Genomic DNA, 17139 nt, shown 5'->3' with positions numbered 1-17139 from the left:
GAAGATGAAGTGATTAAATCCTAAACTATTAGAGTCTAAATAAAATGAGTCACATATTGGGATAATCATACATCTCTACGTTTGTTATACTATGCACGCACATTGACTAGTCACAAAATTAAGAATTCAAGTTAGAGACTATAAGAAATTATCGGTTTTGGTGATGGATGTCACAGGGGAACACCACCGCTGACGCCTAACTACGTGTGAGTGGTGCAAGGTGAGTGATGAAGACGCAATGTAGGAGGCGCGAGGGAGAGAGGCTAACGACTATTTTTGTGGCCAACGGTTATATTCTTTTTTTCTTTTTAAAATTTTTTTTTTCGATAAACATACTCCACACACATAATTCAAAAACAACACACTCACAAACACACTTTCATTTCCAAAAATTCACAAATCTTTATCAAATTATTTACACACAACAAACCAATAAATGGAAAAACAAATTGGTTCTACTGTATTGTTAGATAAACCGTTCGAGTGGTCATAATATAGTAGTCTAGATGTGTTTGCGACGCGATTGAGGCCGATGCTAAAAGTTCTACAGCACGGTCGAAACGTAAAGTCATTAACCGTAATCGTTGGTCCGCTTCACAAAGGTTGCATCTTGACTACTTTTATGAGGAACCCAGATACGATGGAGATTTTTTCAAAAATAGGTATTATATGCCTCAGCACTTGTTTTTAAAGATCGTTCGGGATCTTGAGTCCAAACACTCCTATTTCCAGGAGTCATATGATGCTTGGTTGAAAAAGAGATTTACCGCGATTCAAAAGAGTTTTACGACATCTCAAGATTTGTGGATATGGCACACATTATTTAGCCCTCCAAGTTCGCTAAACAATATCAATGTCTTGCAACAATCTCCCTTTTTCCTTTCGAAATGTTTGGGCATTGCTCCTAACTACAAATCACTGTAAATGGGCATACGTACAGGTGTGGCTACTATCTAGTCGATGACATATATCTTGTGTGGTCTACGTTTGTTAAAGCGTATAAATATCTTACAAATATGGAAGAAAAAAATATTCAAAGAAGTAGAAGAGTTGGCTCGCAAGAATGTTGAACGACATTCGGTGTTCTCATGCAAAAATGGGGTATCCTTGCTCGACCGTTTCGGCAACGCTCGCGCAAAACAATAAAGAACTTGGTGTATGCGTGTGTGATAAAACACAACATGATTATTCACGATAGGGGTCGGGCGATCGGCCCAGTTCATATAGGAGATCCCGTCGTCCAGCTGAGGAGTGACCGGGATGCCTTACCGAAGATACGAGACGAGGAGACACATTTTCATTTTTGAAATTATCTGATTGGGCATATTGCGGGCTTGCGACTCAAAATTTACCAGATCTCTAGCCAAACGAGTACGAGCTAGATGATGAGGATGACTGGTATTGCTTTTATGTTTTTTCAGTATTTTTTTCATTTTTTTTAGTATTTTTTTCATGTTTTTTAGTATTTGTTTAATGTTTTTTTAATATTTGTTTAATGTTTTTTTTGTATTATTATGTAATGTTTTATGTATTTTAGTATGTTTTAGTTGAATTGGATTTTAATTTTGATTTAAAATGAAAATTGTACTAAATGGTGAGTGAGTGGTTGGTGGCCAACAAAATAATAAAATGAAGGGTGAGTGTGTGGTGGATAATATGACATAAGGTGGTTGGTTAAAAATGAGTGATGGGTTGCCAATAAGGATGACAATGGATCGGATGTGGTTAGATCCATATCCATATCCATTTATTTTTTTAACAAACATATCCATATCCATATAAAAAAGTTTCATCCACCCATATCTATATCCAATGGATGAGATGGATAAATGGATATCCATTGGATGATGCCATTAAAATATTTTTGCAATAAAATAACAGCTTAAAATGTGTTAAACATCGTTGTCATCAATAAATATGTTTTTCTAACTTTCCACAATCTAAAGTCATGGTTTTCTCTATATTATATAATCAAAAGTCTATCTGTTTTCAAGCTTGTACAACCAAAAAACATATTTGTGTTTCACACTTTTTGCAATCCTAAAGTCCATATCTGTTCCACATCCAATATCCATCCACTTAACGTCATCCATATCCACAAATAATGGATCAGATCGGGTGTATGTTCATTGGATCAGGTTACCATTGGCATCCCTAGTTGCCAACCCCTTAAAACCATGGAATAAGGTGAACAATCGTTTAATAAAGGGGCAAATGCATAAAAAAGGTAACATATTTCTTTAAAACTTTTAAAAAAGGTAACGTTTTTATATTTTTATTATTAAAGATGCTATGCTTACAAATTATAAACAATAAAGGTAATATTGTTAGTTTTTAACATTAAACATTCATTAAGTGCCAACATGGCATACCACAATAAAAAGGCCACGTCATCAAATAAAATGGTCGATCTAAATAGTTTACACAACAACATTGTCATCTCCAACAATCGGTTATCATTTATCGGTGAAAAAAATATAGATTGGTGTCGGGTATAAAAATGGAAGAAGAGGAATAGGTGATCGATATAAAAATGAGGTTTGCATTGTTATGTGTATAGAAATAGAGTGTATTACTAAGTTAAATGTCACGTAGATTTTTCTAATGATGTGACACGCCACGTTGACATTTAACAAATATCGAATGCTAAAAATTAACGATCTTACCTTTATTGCTTACAGTTTAGAAATATAGTTCCTTTAATAATCAAAACATAAATACGTTATTATTTTTAAAATTTTTATGAAAATATCAAAATATTTGATATCAACATCCGACCATATAGCTGCCCTAATACACATAACATCCGCTACATATGATCCTACACCTTATCTTAAAGTGGTATCCCACATATATACACGTAATTTTTTTTGATTTTAACGGCTAACCCAGTTTAGTAGTACTAGAGAATAGAGATTATCGTGAAATGTTATTGGCGGATGTAACTTTAGGACCGGGTAACCATAACGCCCTCTATGGGAGCCCAAAGATAAAACTTCGAAGTTTTGTTCAAAAGCCCAAATGTAATTAACGTGGCCATTTCAACCCATTTTTAAATGTTCTCACTCCGACAGTCGGACCGGGAAAAAAACCTACAAAACATCAATCAATCATCAATAACAAAACAATTCTCTTCTCCTTGCTCAAATCTGTTGTCGCAAACTCGATTGTGAATAAAGGTAAGCGAAAAATCCTAACTTAACTTACTATTTCATAAACCCTAATATTCAAATTACATTTTTAAAACTGCGTGCCTTAAGTACTTGCGAAGTTGCAATAATCAATATCAATAAATATATTAATATGAGTTTGCTATTTGGAATTATAAATCTAATTATGTATGTGTTTCTATCACAGCCATAGATTATGCGTACCGTTTAAATTAAAAAAATGTACTCGTAATTAAGATTGTATAGTAGAAAAAGTACTTCCTACAGTTAACATGGTTCTCATGGTTTAAGTTGTGATTTATTTATCATAGATTATGCATACTGTTGCATTTTTTTGTTTTTCTTTTTGGCAGCTTTTTAGCTGTTTTTTTTTTTTGTGTGGATGTTTTGTAGTTATTCTGGTTTTGTCCAAGAGCTATTTGAAGTGTTGTTTGGGAGCAGATCGTAGGTGTTAATTTTTGCAGTTTTGGGAAGCTCTTATCAAGCCATTTACGGTGTTGTTTGGTTTGCAGCTGGTATTACTACAGTTTGTATCCTTTTTGCAGCTGTTTTTGCTGTTGTTTGGACGTGGTCATAGCTCTTTTGAAGTTCCAGTAAGTTTGTTTTGCCCCACGTGATCCAAATCTCTGGATCCCCCTCTATTATGTGTGTTCCTTGAAGACTTTTCTTTCTTACGATTATTGATTAGCTTAAGTGAATTTTTCATTGTAAAATATACTATCAAAAGTAAAGTCAAAACATAAGTGGTTTCTTTAAAAGTTTGAACATATGGTTGTATTGTCAAGGCTTGAAGTCTAAAAATCTTTTTTTTAACGGCAAAATGAAGTCTAAAATCTTTTTTTGTTTGATGTGAATCAAGTTGTATTACCTTTGTTTGATATTTTCAAAACATTACATGAGATACTTTTTTTTTTGTTTTCTTCTAAATTGTAATATCATTTATTCATATAATGAAAAAAAGTATATAATTAATTTATATATTGTACGGGTATTAAAACAAGTTTCTCAGTTTATCACCGTCAAATTTTGGTTCAAGATAAGGGTCTGAAGCCCAAAACAAACAAATAGCTCAACACAAAAGACTTGTATATTAAATGTATATATATAGCCCATCTAACACCCCCCTATCCCTATTTCCTAGTTACAAAACAAAGTAGCCGCATAGAAAACAAAAACAAGGACACTTTTAAAGGCGTAGGCAAAAATATTGTCGTCATTAATGGATGTCGAAGAGAGCGAAACAAACAAGATATACATACCTGAAGAATGGTCAGAAACGATGGAAGCCATAGCAGCTTATGGTGAGGGTGGTCCAACAGCCACAACATTCATTTGTGGCCCCACAAACAGTGGCAAGTCAACCTTCTCTCGTCATCTTCTTCATCGGCTCTTTTCTAGGTAAAATTTACTAAACATTATTATATAACTATATGTATATATATGTTTAGCTATAATATATCACACTACCCATTTTGGTGACGTTTCTGTATTGGGGTATATTGGATTTTTACAGTCGGTTAGGGGAACAAAAATTATGACTTTTCAATGTCTTATTTTAGGCACAAGAGAGTTGCTTACTTAGATACTGATGTTGGACAGCCTGAGTTTACCCCACCCGGATGCCTTTCACTTACTATTCTTGATAAAGAATCCATTGGTATATACCTTGCTGACTTTGTTCACTTAACTTTACCTTCTGTACATCATGGTTGCTGAGTTTGATTTCTGTTTCTTCATTACAGATTCGAAAGTTTTCCCGGAAAGGTATTATTAATTTTCTGAATGATATGCCTTATTTTCACATTGAAATGCCTTGCCTCAAATATTAGCTACATTGTTTAAATGTGCCTAGTAAACTGTTCAGTATTGGAAGTCTACCGAACTTTTTATCGTACAGTTCATTACTAATTTGTATAATATGTTTGTCTTTCTGTCTCTTTTCTCTTTGATACCGCCACTGAGCCATTAACTGGTGTTAGTTAGCCATTACATTCTTGTCTTTTGACCCAAATTTTTGCAGATGCTTCTTCTATGGTGACGATTCGTCAAAAAGAGATCCTGAGATTTATTTGACGTATATAATTTCCTTATATGATCATTATCAAAAACAGTATAATCAACTTTCAGGGAGTGCATCTGCCAATGACAGTGGGGTACCCCTAATTGTCAACACACCCGGTTGGGTGAAAGGTACACTTTAAATATGTTGGTTCCTTTCAAAAAATGTTATAATGCTGTGGCATTTAGTTGTGGCCTTGCGGGTACCATATTTGTTACTTTTGTGGCAGGTATTGGATACGATTTACTGGTTGATATGTTGAAACACTTTGCCCCCACACACGTGGTTAATATCTATAGATATGATAAAAGTAAGAACCTACCCTCCGGAGCATTTTGGTCTCAAGATGGGGATGTTGGGGCAGTAACGCTAATGGAAATCAATTCAGCCTATGACTCTTTAGATCGATCGTATGTTTCTATGCTCTCTCATTAGTTCACCTTTTGTACACATTGTTCCAAAATACAAGTCCCATTGATTTTGCAAAGAAACAAATGTCATCTTGAAATTTTCTTAAATAAGGGAGTATTATGACCAGTATGCTTACAAGTTTCCCATGTTTTTCTGGTGATTTATCAGGCTACTTTATTTAAGTAACATCCAGGTTATGCAGATTTCACTCAATTCTAATTTCTTTCTAGTTTTTATGCAAATTTCTGGATGTTAGATAGGTAGGGATGTAGGATTCGATGTTAAAAGATATATGGGTTGAAGTAAAACATTTCATGTAGAGTTTATAATGTTTTTCTATAAATAGTTAATGTGTGAATTATGCTTAGAAGCTTTTTTATATTTAACAATGTAAGTTCTTGAGTAAAATGTACGTATTGAGTTTTTTAACGAAATGGGTTTATGTATTAAGCATATTATGGATGACTTTGAACCCGTTGCCCTTTTAGCTTAGCTTATTTTCCCAATTTACCTGAAAAAGATAAAGCGCAACCCCAGTTCATCAATTTTAAGATAATTGATACAAAATCAAATTGCCAGCTCCACAAATCCCATTTTATTGCTTATTCTTTGCTAAAGCTTCATTTCCTTATACAGGGAACGACCAAAGCGTTCACGCCATGTAAGAGATTCAAGTATTGTTACATATTTTCGACAGTGTTTTCCTGGTGACATGAATATCAGTTCAGACAAGGAAATTGGTCAAGCATTGGCTGCTCACCCTCCTTATGAAGTTTCTGTGTCAGCTGTCAACATTAAACATCTTCATAATAAGGTTATTCAAGACTTATTTCAACCCTTTCTATGTTATTTTTACTTCAAGATATCTTTGTTGCATTTTGCATTCTTGTTGCGTCGCTTATTGTTCTTTTGATTAATTTCTCTGCTTTTCAATCATTGGTCATGCTTAATCTGTCACGAATTTTAAGAAAACGATTAGGTTTACACCAAAGGAACTTCTGATTATCTAAACATCCATCTTACATGTAATAATTGTAAAAGTATGATAAAACCCAATATATAATTACAGTATCGCACACCTTGGTTTGAAATAGCGTGTGGCGACCCGTAGCGATAACTCGTTAAGTCCCTGAGGCAACAAGCGTGGCGAGGCGAGCGCGGCAAGTGCAAAATATATTCGTGGCGACAGTTTCTACAAATATGCTAATACTCTACATGTAACAATTAGATACCAAAAGATAACATTCCATATCATAAGAAAAGACAATAGTTTGTGATTTCAAATCACCAAATCATAATAGGTTGCGATTCTACGACACCAAACGTATAATAAGTAGAAAACAAACCATCAGCCACTCCAATATCTTCCTCCATCTCCTCATCTTCATCAACAACCAACCTAAGTCCACCCCCGCGAGATGGTACTCTAGAACTAAAGGTAGAAACAGCCTTACCTTTATCGGTTCTTGATGGACCAGGTTTAGATCTAGTGGCATAAACAGGCTCAGATGCCACAGAATACCTATTAACAGGCTCAGATGCTTCAGAAAGAAAGATTAGGTTTTTAAGAAACATTAAGTTTTATATTTTGTTTTGAACCCTGGAAAAAGAAAATGGGCTTTACAAAAATTGGGCTCGCAATGGGCCTGACAACAAAACAATGGGCCTAAAAAAAGTAAAAACCTAACTTTGTACATGTAGTGACGCCACAAAAGCAACTCGCAACGCTCGCCACGGTCCGATACGGGCATGTAGCGCTCGCAACATGTAAACTGGTCGCCACAACCTTAGCGTTGCGCCCTAGGGTCGCAACACACAATGCAACGCCTGTTGCACGCTATTTCAAACCAAGTCGCACACACAGTAATGATTATAGGAAACATGAATATGGCACTAAAATAGGGTTAAAAAGGCTACATTGGATACCATCATTTCTCCCCGTAAGGATTATGATGCCTGTAAAATACCTCCATTTAGTCTCCCATGATTTGGGCACTCCAAAGGATCCCACGTCATTAGACTTTACGTGTGTGGTCAAGCTTCACTGGTAATGGGTGCCACTCCATCTATGATGGATTGGTACATGGATACAACAGTATCTACATAATGCAGTAGTTCGTCTACTTCTACTGCCGTTGCAGAGGTTTCTTAGTAACTGGTGAATTCGGTGGTACCCTGGTACTTAGAGTGAAGAAAGATTGCATAATATATGAAGAATCTTGTGCATATACCAAATAAGATACGGAAACTATCAAAAGTTTCTTACAAGTTATGCAAGAGCCGATGTAAAACTGACTCCACATACAACAAAGTTTCTCTCTTATGACATGTGTACACTTTAGAGCTCTGGTTGAATGATGTCAGTTGAGCCAGATATAAAAGATCATGCAAATTATAATTTATAAGTGGCCAAATTGAAACTGTAGGTCGGCTAATTGGCAAAAATGAATTGGGTTACAATGGATCGATATTTATATGCATTAGGCTGACCGGCATGCATGTTTTGTCCATTTTTGTATAGTTAGTATTTCGTTAACTATGATAATGAAAATTATGGTTTTGTCTGTTATTGGTATTCTTAAATTGTACTCCTTAGGCTGAAAGTGTTAAAAAGTAGGTCAACTTTCTGCCTGTTTGAGTTTCCCTTTTAGCTAAAACGTTTTGATCTAGCTATAACCTAGATCAATCCATTCTTAAGTAGACGGGTCGAATTGCCACCTCTAGCTATTCTTTCTAAAGTCTAATAAGTGTTTATTTGGCTATTTGCTGAACAAAGCTTGAATGCTTTGATACATAATAGTGGTTCAATTTCTACATAATAGGTACCGAAAGCTGAAATTTATCAAAGTTTGAATGGAACTATAGTTGGATTGGCAGTTGATTCTGAAGGCTCTGAACATTTACCTCACTGTGTAGGTCTTGGTATGTTATACTCTCATAATTGTCTCTATGTTGGTTTTATTACTGGATGGGATGACAATGCTGGGGTTTTTCTTCTCCTTTTGTTTATCTATGTGTATGTGAATGACTGGTAGGAAACTATCAATAGAGTCACACAAATAATGTATGCAGCGGCTGGCTATATGTTATTTATATGTGTATTGGCTATCATAAAACAATATCCTATTGAATCCGCGTTCGTGTTTTTTTTTTGTATTGAATGATTTTGGGTTATGCAGAAACATGCATAGTCCCATGCCTCTTGCCAAAAAAATTAAATATAATAAAAATTAAACTTTACTTTCTCTTCTTGTACAAAGTTTGTCATTTTTTTTGGTTTGTTATATGTCTGCATTTACACAGCGGAAAGGTAGGTAGCAGCTTACATACGTGTGTCTACTTACAATGGGCTGGTCTGGTTTTTTCTCATTTGGGTCCAATAATTATTAAGATGAAGTTTTAGCCAATAAATGAAAAAAACCCAGACTAGCCCATTTGTAAGTAGACACATGTATGTAAGTTGCTACCTAGCCAATAAATGAGCGTGTTAAATTGACTGAACTATTTGTATCTTAGCCAATAAATGTATGACTTCGATTCATTTTTCTTTTTAAAATCACTGCTTCTGCCTGCCACACAACCTGCCCGTTTGCCATCTTGATGTAAGCCCGGTTTTTTCATCAAGAAGTTGGTTATGTTCTTGTAAATATATACCAATAGACAATCAGTAAATGCATTCCTATATTAAATTAGAGATTTTCTAATTTCATTTGTTTGGTTAATTCATTTACATTTAGCTTGAAACTGAAAATTTTGCGCTAGCCTAAAGGTCCTTAACTGACTTCATTGCAAATGTTTTTTCTGTTTTCTTTCAGGAATTGTTCGTGGAATAGACAGTTTGAGACGGGTTCTTTATATAATCACTCCTGTTCCACTAAATGTTCTGGAGGATGTTGATGTTCTACTGCAAGGGTTCATTCAGATTCCAACTTGCTTGTTGCAGGTACACACCACTCCTCTCATTTGCAATTGTTTCAGAACAAATATTCTTGAATCATTATTTCTCCTCATTTATCCAGTTACATTTAGTAGCTGTGGAAAAAAAAGGAGGTAGTTTGAGCAATGGATCAAAACGGGTTCAGGTTGAAACATGTGATCTTTTGGTACAGGACCTCGAATGTTTTCCGCCCAAAAGTTTTAAATGTAATATATCTAGTTATGTCAAACATGATTACCAAAATGTATATCACGACAATAATAATCAAATACTTATTAATGCAATGATTTATGGGGTGGACTTTAGAATTTTACTCTCTGAATTGCGACACATCTGAAACCTTTAAGCTTATTTCAATATATTTACCCACCCTTAACAGATTAACAAAAATGAATCATCCCAATGATAAGTAAATGTGTTATATTTCTACCTCATAGTTTTAGATAGATAAGATGGCCTCATACGTTTTAGTGCACTGACCTTGTGTGCTCAACCTTTTTGACTTGTTATACCTGGATTCTTATAGAGTTGGCCACCAGTGCCACTTTCTAGGAACAACCTGAGTTCGAATCTTGCCAGAGGCAGAATTGAATTTATAGTTCATAACTCATCTAATGAACTCAGATAACTCTCTTGGTTTAGTTATTTTTGGGGTCTGTATTTCAGTGTCATAATAAACTGGTAAATCTTTTCTGTTCAGGTACAGGGATGTGTTTCGCCATATTTGGCTTCAAATGTCCTTCCTGGAACTTAAATGCTATAGCTATGATTCCTGACTGCCGTCCTTTAAAGAACCACCAACTGGGAAACTCTTGTGTGTGGAAACTGTCAGAACTTGACTTTTCATGTACCAAAAATCGACATGTACAGTAACAATATATTCGCTGCTGAAAAAACTCTCAGTTTGTGTAATATGACAGTCCATATATGTCTAGTAAAGCCAGTCTTATCACTTTACTAGCCATGCAGATTTTGTTTCTGCATTGGGATATTATTTTGGTCACAACTTTATATATTGTTTCTGTTATGCATCTGGAAAAAGTTCATGTTTATGAAACATGATACTTTTGTAGAGCTGTTCTACGTTGTTTGAAAAACAATGGCTCATTTTGACAGCTTCTCCTTCAAATGGTAAATACTATTGGATTACTTACAGCTTCCCAACTTGTGTTTGACATTGTGTCTTAACCTTGTTAAACTCATGCAACTCATTACACAATACAAGCACTTTCACTTTCATAAGTATATAAGTGAAATGTTATATAGTTAAAAATCTATTGAAAATTTGAAAGTGTGAGTTTATGAACTAGTAGACATGATCTTACATTATTATAAATGATACATATCCCAAGTAGTGTAAACTGTAAAGAAAGATAGTTTAACATATACAGTAATAATCGTTATTGTGAAATAAAACTATTCCACTTGAAGATTGGATTTTCAGGATGTTGAAATGGGTATATGTGTATCAGTGTATGTTGCAACAATCAGGTGGGTTGACCAAAGTATCTTCTAAATCTACTATGTGGGCTCCAAATGTGAATATTTCCCAGGGTCTAAAGTTCGAGTCTTGACTTTCTCATCTCATGGTATTTTCCATGAGGAGGTTGGAGGTTCATTAAATCGCTGGTTAAAATTGCTTCCATCACGTCCGAATGGAAATTAACTTTAAAAAAAATATATATGCTATTTTTAGAAACCCATACATTTAAAGAAACAATTCTTAATAACATTCTTGTTTTGATTGAGAAAACAAATGCATGTTATACCATTAATTGAGGTGATAGACCACTTCAAAGACACAGCATCACTCTCTTTACTCTCTTTTTATCATTTTAAGAGAGAAAAAAGTGGATCATAATCCTGCTACTTCCTCTTTTGCTTCCATTTCACAAAGAAAAACTGCAGATCCTTCTGTTGCTATGTAAGTCATCTTTTCTTTTGTTTTATCTTTGTTGTTTTGAGCTCTGTTTTACTATGGCTTCATCGAAACGAACATTCAGAATGTTTGTGGAGCAAGAGTTAGGCATATTCCCACATTTTGTCGTCTGGGCTATTCTTGAATGGATGCTGATAATCTCACTTTACCTTGATGGCTTCCTGTCATTCATATCCCAAAAATATGCTGATATCTTTGAGTTAGACCCTCCATGCATTCTATGCACACGGATTGATCATGCACTATGTGGGAAGAACCCGAATTTGTATTATAACGAGTCCATATGTGAATCTCACAAGAAAGACATATCTTCATTAGCATATTGTCGTGTCCATAGGAAACTTTCTGATATAAGGTACATGTGTGAAGCTTGTCTTCTATCATATGCAATTGAAAAAGAATCTGATAATGATATTGATGGAGACACGGATGATGACAAAGATGAGATGAATGTTAGGAAACCCGAGAAGAAGACTAGATATGGTAATAGAAAGAATGGGGTGATTGATCCAAATATGTGTTCATGCTGTGGCGAGTCTTTGGAGCCGAAAGAACCTTGTAAAGAGTTCTCTAGAAGCTTATCGAGTCTTCGTTCTTCTTCACAGTTCCCAACAACTCCTAGAGCGTTTTCGTCTTTAGCACCTACATCTTCCCCGAGAGCATACTCTTCATTAGCCCCAATTTCCTCTCCTAGGACATTTTCTTCATTGTTTCCGACTTCTTCCCCTAGGTTGACCTCTTCATTAGCACCGATGTCTTCTCCTAGAGCATTTTCTTCACAAACAAGGTTTACCAATGTCAGGTTTGTATCTGATAATGAGCCAGACATGCCTGAGGACAAATACGGATCGAACACAAACACAAAACGTGAGTTTATCTAAACTCCTTTCTCTTCCATTATGTTACCTTCAAGAGGCATAAAATTATGGTTGGCTGCACATTTGGCAGGTTGGGTAATATGTCAATACAAATTCTTCTTAAAACAAATAGAAAAAGTAGATTCAGTAGTACTTGTCTATTTCAAATATATTAACCATGACAGGATGAATATAATTACAAAGATTTGTACTATTAAAAGTCTCTTTAATAAAGAAAAATCTCATGAAATATCCATTGATGTACTCTTTGGATGACTTTTAATCTATATGACCGATCTGTCTGTTTAAAATCTAATCAAAATCGATTCATTTATGTAAAAATAGTAACATCTATAAAGCTACTAAAGAGAATTTTTTTATGCAGAGGTAAAAGACTTTAAAAATAAAACAAGAACATCGTTACCAGACAGTGCTGAAGAAATGAATGAAGACGCCGGCAGAACCCCTAGACATCTAAAAGGAAACAAGTTCTATGGAATACCGTTGTCGGAAACAGTTGCAGCCAGTCCAAGATCTGTTGCTATTAAACCACCCAAGAAAGCTACATTAGAAAAGCCCAAATTTTTATTGTCAGAACCCATCGAAGAATCATTAACAGGCGGCCATTCACTTCTTACACTACTAAAGAAACAAGTCAATGACAACAAAAAGACTCTAGTCACCTTATATTTGGAACTTGATGAAGAACGTAGTGCTGCTACAGTTGCAGCCAACAACGCCATGGCTATGATCACACGATTACAAGCAGAAAAGGCTGGTGTTCATATGGAAGCATTGCAGTATCAAAGAATGATGGATGAACAAGCCGAGTATGATGAAGAAGCCATTCAAATCTTGAAAGATTTGCTTTTAAAAAAAGAGGATGATGTGAGGATTTTGGAAAGTGAACTTGATGCTTACCATGAGCGATATGGTGAGATTAAGAAAGTTGGTAGTGAAAATTATGATGAGTATTATGATGAGTCGCATCCTCGGTCTTTATCATCTCATGAAGACAACTCTGAGCGTGGTGGGAGTGTTTTGGAAGATCATAATGTGGATGGAAATAACAAGGGGAATAGCGAGAAATCGTCGTTGAACTATGAAAGCGAAAGAACACAGCTTTTTGGAATGTTGAAAGATTTTGAGAAACATGTTCATGCATCTGCACAACATGATCAGCATCATGAGTCTAATAACTCAGGTGATAACACTATGTTGTTCTTCATTCGTTTTCATCATCATGCTTTTCGAGTCAAAAAAGGAATGGGTTCTTTGGGACAAACCAAAACACTTAGAGGGCTCCCAATGGGGCTCATGGGTAGTTACATCGGTTACTGTCATGTCAGCACATCTATACTATTATACCGACACACCTCGTCACTTCTTTTATCATTTACTTTTTCTATTAATTTATACACACTCATCCGCACATGGGTCCCCCTCCTCTGATCACTAACTCATCAACCGATGGGTTCACTGACGAGCACAACCAATATGGGTGTGCTGATGGCGTCACTTAGGTGGCAAACTGATCAAGCCAACTGACGAGCCCATTGGCAGCCCCCTTAGTGTCATATATCATATGTCAATACCATTATAAAAAAGTTTATATTATCTAAGAGCTTTTTCAACAAAAGCTTTTAGAAAGGTTTTATCATGTGTTCAAAATATATTTTGAGTGACTTTCAAGACCTATTTAAAAAAAAATTATTTTAAGCAATTTATTCGTCTATATTACCCAATTGCGTGATGTAAACATGACAGATAATGTGGATTAACAGGTGGTGATGATAACACGATACTTAGGAGAGAAGTGAATCAATTGAGGGAGAAGTTGGCAGCCATAGAAGCTGAAAGTGGATTTTTAAAGCAAACTGCAATGACACTTGAAAAAGGCGATGAGGGTACCAAACTTCTAACAGAAATAGCTGAACATCTTAGAAAGTTAGATGGTTCTTCACCCAATTAACTAATAAGTTGATCAAGTTAGGATCACGATAAAGAGAGGTTAGGTTAGATTATTATCCTATAATTGATTATTAGAGGCATTTGGTCTGTACGTAGTTTATTAGCGTATTTTGTTTAAACTAGCATGCATAGTGTGTTCGTTCAAGATGAATGTACGACAATTTATATACACAGATAAGGCCTTTGCTTATAATCGTCCAGAGGTTGCGTCCCACCATCCTAAGACGACTGACGTTGTAGGCACCGAGTGTCCAAGAGGCTGCGTCCCGCCATCCAGTCCTCCCGTGGACTCTTGCAGACGCTCCTGTGTGGGGCCATGTGGAATGGATAATTTTTTTTTTTCCTTCCTAATTTGAATCTAACGGCTACTTCTTCAAACCTCTTCCTTCTCTTCTTCTTTAAACAGCCGATTGTCACCTTCAGTTTCACATACACTCACACCATTTCACATACAATCAAACCATTCATTCTCACTTACACTCAAACCCACACTATGTCTAAAAGAAACACCCAAAACCAACACAAGAAAACCAACCAAAATATTGGAGACGACATGCGCGCTTCAAAACCTTCTCGACTTTTCTACACCACCATCACCAGCAGTGACGATGAAGACGACGAGTAGTTTGTTTAGTTGGGTTTCGGGTTTTAGTTGGGTTTCGGGTTGCTTTGTGTGTTTTCAACAAATTTTCGTGTTGTAATCTTTTTTTAAAATAAATGTTGTATTTTTTTTAATGTGTTTTTCTAAACAAATGTGTGTGTTTTAATGTTAAATATATAGTTTAGTTAAATATATTTAGAAAAAATTAATTGGTAAATTAATTGATGATGTGGCGAATAAGTTCTGAGGAAGTTTGTCTTATAGGCAGCAAGAGTACTGAGGGGAGTCCTGAGTGGTGTGATGCTGACGTAGCATTGAAGAAATCCTGATTACGGAGTCCTTATAAGGAAAGGCCTAAGAGATTTACATTAATTATATCATATTAATTATACTTTTTTTTTCCGAACATTCAGTCGGTATGCGACATCAGGAAAACCTCACCGTATATTGATGAAGCGTTACACATACCCTAGAGAACGAGATGTTGACAATAAGCCGTTACTAAGTATTCGGAGGAAAAAAGTTATTCTTATAAATATTAGTGTTTGTTTGTAACTTATTTGACTTGATGAAATGTCTTAATTCGATAAGTCATGACTCATCAAGGTACGTGGAACTTAAATCCGCAGTTATTATCTATGGTAGTGTTAATGACAGGTTTCCTCACTGGAAAACACACTCGTTAGCTTACATTTGTGCCTCTCGATTGTAATTTAACCATGTTTTGTTCGATCACACATCACTCAATCACGATTAAGTCCCTAGCAATCCAAACTTTCTTTCGGTTCAATGATCTTTGATTCACACTTGTTTGAATTCGTTTTCCATCAAAAGATTATCCAATATTCAATAAGTTTGTATGATCAACCCACTTTTTTTTATGTTTCCATGTAATTTATGATCAACCCACTTTTCTTATGTTTCCATGTAATTTAATCTAACATTCATTCATTTTAGCATGAGCAACCAGATTTTATCTACATATATGTCATACTCCAACTATGGCAGAATTGAATAATCGAAAACACATTGAATATTACACCTAAACAAATTAAAATGCACATATATTAAGGCGGTCAAACCATTAAAGTCATATAAATAGTCAAATTACATAGGAGTAGATAAAGATAAGTCATAGGCATCGTGATCAAATTACATAAGATAGTCTAAAATGTCACGGTCTCTAGTCGTGTAGCCAACCTGGAGTCGATCTAGACTAATTTCCATGATATTTCTACATCCTCTAACGTCATTACCTGAAACAATATTAGAAAATGTCTAAACATTAAATTGATGAGTTTGTAGGTTTAAATGAAATATGAGTTGTACAAAGTCTATTGTTTATAAATGGAAAGTCATATCTGAACTGTGTAATATTAGTTTGTATACTCAGCTATAAAAGTTATACATTGTAATACATAAATCAAAAATCGTGGTACGAATATCAACTCTCTTTATAAATACTCATGTAAGTCTCCATGTGGCATTTAGACATACATGTACGTCACTGCAAAGTCAGAGTCTTCGGTCGTCAATCAAACATATAACTCAACAAACAACACACATAAATAAATCAACGAATAAGTCAGTTGCAAGTTGCACCACCATGACAAGATTTAGTCGTAATTTGTATCATAATGAACAATCGTCAATTGTACCATAGTGAACATTTGTAAATTGTACCATGATGAATACTTATAAATCGAACCATAATAAACATTCTATCATTGTTTCTTGTAATGTAAAAAACTTTGAACGAATGTCTATAGTAGGAAATTAATAACTAAAGTTGGGTGTATTGTATGTAAACAACTCAAAATAATATTTATTGTATGTAATAATTTCGTTTCAACAAATTAAAATCTGACAAGTGACACATGTATATAGTTGTCACGTATGTTTTCTTACATGCAATAAATATTTTTTCGAGTTGATTACATACAATACACATAACTTTAGTTTTTTCCTACTATAGATATTCGGTCAAAGATAGTTACATTCCAGAAAACTAATCCCTTCATCATAAGTAACGAAAGTAGTCTAAAGCAATAGTATCGACATACAAACACCCATATAGGCAACAAGGTAATCGGTATATAAAATATAAGGTTTTTAATATCTTTCCAACCAAAAACATAAGAAAAAGGGCTTTAAAAACTTAAAAGATAGGCTAATACTCGTTTGTTAGATAAAA

General features: G+C 34.8%; 2 protein-coding genes across 3 annotated transcripts; both read left to right on the top strand.

Moving 5' to 3' along the window:
* Positions 1–3063: 3063 nt before the first annotated feature.
* Positions 3064–10692, top strand: LOC122607731 (polynucleotide 5'-hydroxyl-kinase NOL9). Of its 2 annotated transcripts, none has more exons than XM_043780759.1 (11): positions 3064–3179; positions 3683–3763; positions 4312–4568; positions 4730–4827; positions 4913–4934; positions 5191–5360; positions 5459–5639; positions 6277–6454; positions 8463–8562; positions 9456–9583; positions 10278–10692. In XM_043780759.1, exons 3-11 carry the CDS (start codon positions 4390–4392, stop codon positions 10329–10331), a joined length of 1110 nt encoding a protein of 369 aa, XP_043636694.1. In that variant the 5' UTR covers positions 3064–3179; positions 3683–3763; positions 4312–4389; the 3' UTR covers positions 10332–10692. The 2 variants fall into 2 exon arrangements, with proteins under 2 accessions (XP_043636694.1, XP_043636693.1); XM_043780758.1 differs by having other exon boundaries at positions 3564–3763.
* An 853-nt stretch (positions 10693–11545) lies between these two features.
* Positions 11546–14354, top strand: LOC122608715 (probable myosin-binding protein 5). Its single transcript, XM_043781811.1, has 3 exons — positions 11546–12383; positions 12813–13604; positions 14158–14354. The coding sequence occupies exons 1-3, from the start codon at positions 11555–11557 to the stop codon at positions 14343–14345; spliced, it is 1809 nt and encodes a 602-aa protein (XP_043637746.1). The 5' UTR covers positions 11546–11554; the 3' UTR covers positions 14346–14354.
* Positions 14355–17139: the final 2785 nt, after the last annotated feature.

Source organism: Erigeron canadensis, chromosome 7 (assembly GCF_010389155.1).
Source record: "Erigeron canadensis isolate Cc75 chromosome 7, C_canadensis_v1, whole genome shotgun sequence".
NCBI lineage: Eukaryota > Viridiplantae > Streptophyta > Magnoliopsida > Asterales > Asteraceae > Erigeron > Erigeron canadensis.
The sequence above is the reverse complement of the archived record's forward strand: the minus strand, read 5'-3'. Positions and strand labels throughout refer to the sequence as shown.

What these genes read in the sequence shown, in the direction of transcription:
- LOC122607731 (XM_043780759.1), top strand. Translation starts at nt 4,390, where the DNA reads ATGGATGTCGAAGAGAGCGAAACAAACAAGATATACATACCTGAAGAA. An exon ending in CACACCCGGTTGGGTGAAAG is followed by an intron (nt 5,361 to 5,458) that starts GTACACTTTAAA and finishes CTTTTGTGGCAG; the next exon opens with GTATTGGATACGATTTACTG. An exon ending in TTAAACATCTTCATAATAAG is followed by an intron (nt 6,455 to 8,462) that starts GTTATTCAAGAC and finishes TCTACATAATAG; the next exon opens with GTACCGAAAGCTGAAATTTA.
- LOC122608715 (XM_043781811.1), top strand. Translation starts at nt 11,555, where the DNA reads ATGGCTTCATCGAAACGAACATTCAGAATGTTTGTGGAGCAAGAGTTA. An exon ending in ATCGAACACAAACACAAAAC is followed by an intron (nt 12,384 to 12,812) that starts GTGAGTTTATCT and finishes ACAGTGCTGAAG; the next exon opens with AAATGAATGAAGACGCCGGC. An exon ending in CACTATGTTGTTCTTCATTC is followed by an intron (nt 13,605 to 14,157) that starts GTTTTCATCATC and finishes GTGGATTAACAG; the next exon opens with GTGGTGATGATAACACGATA.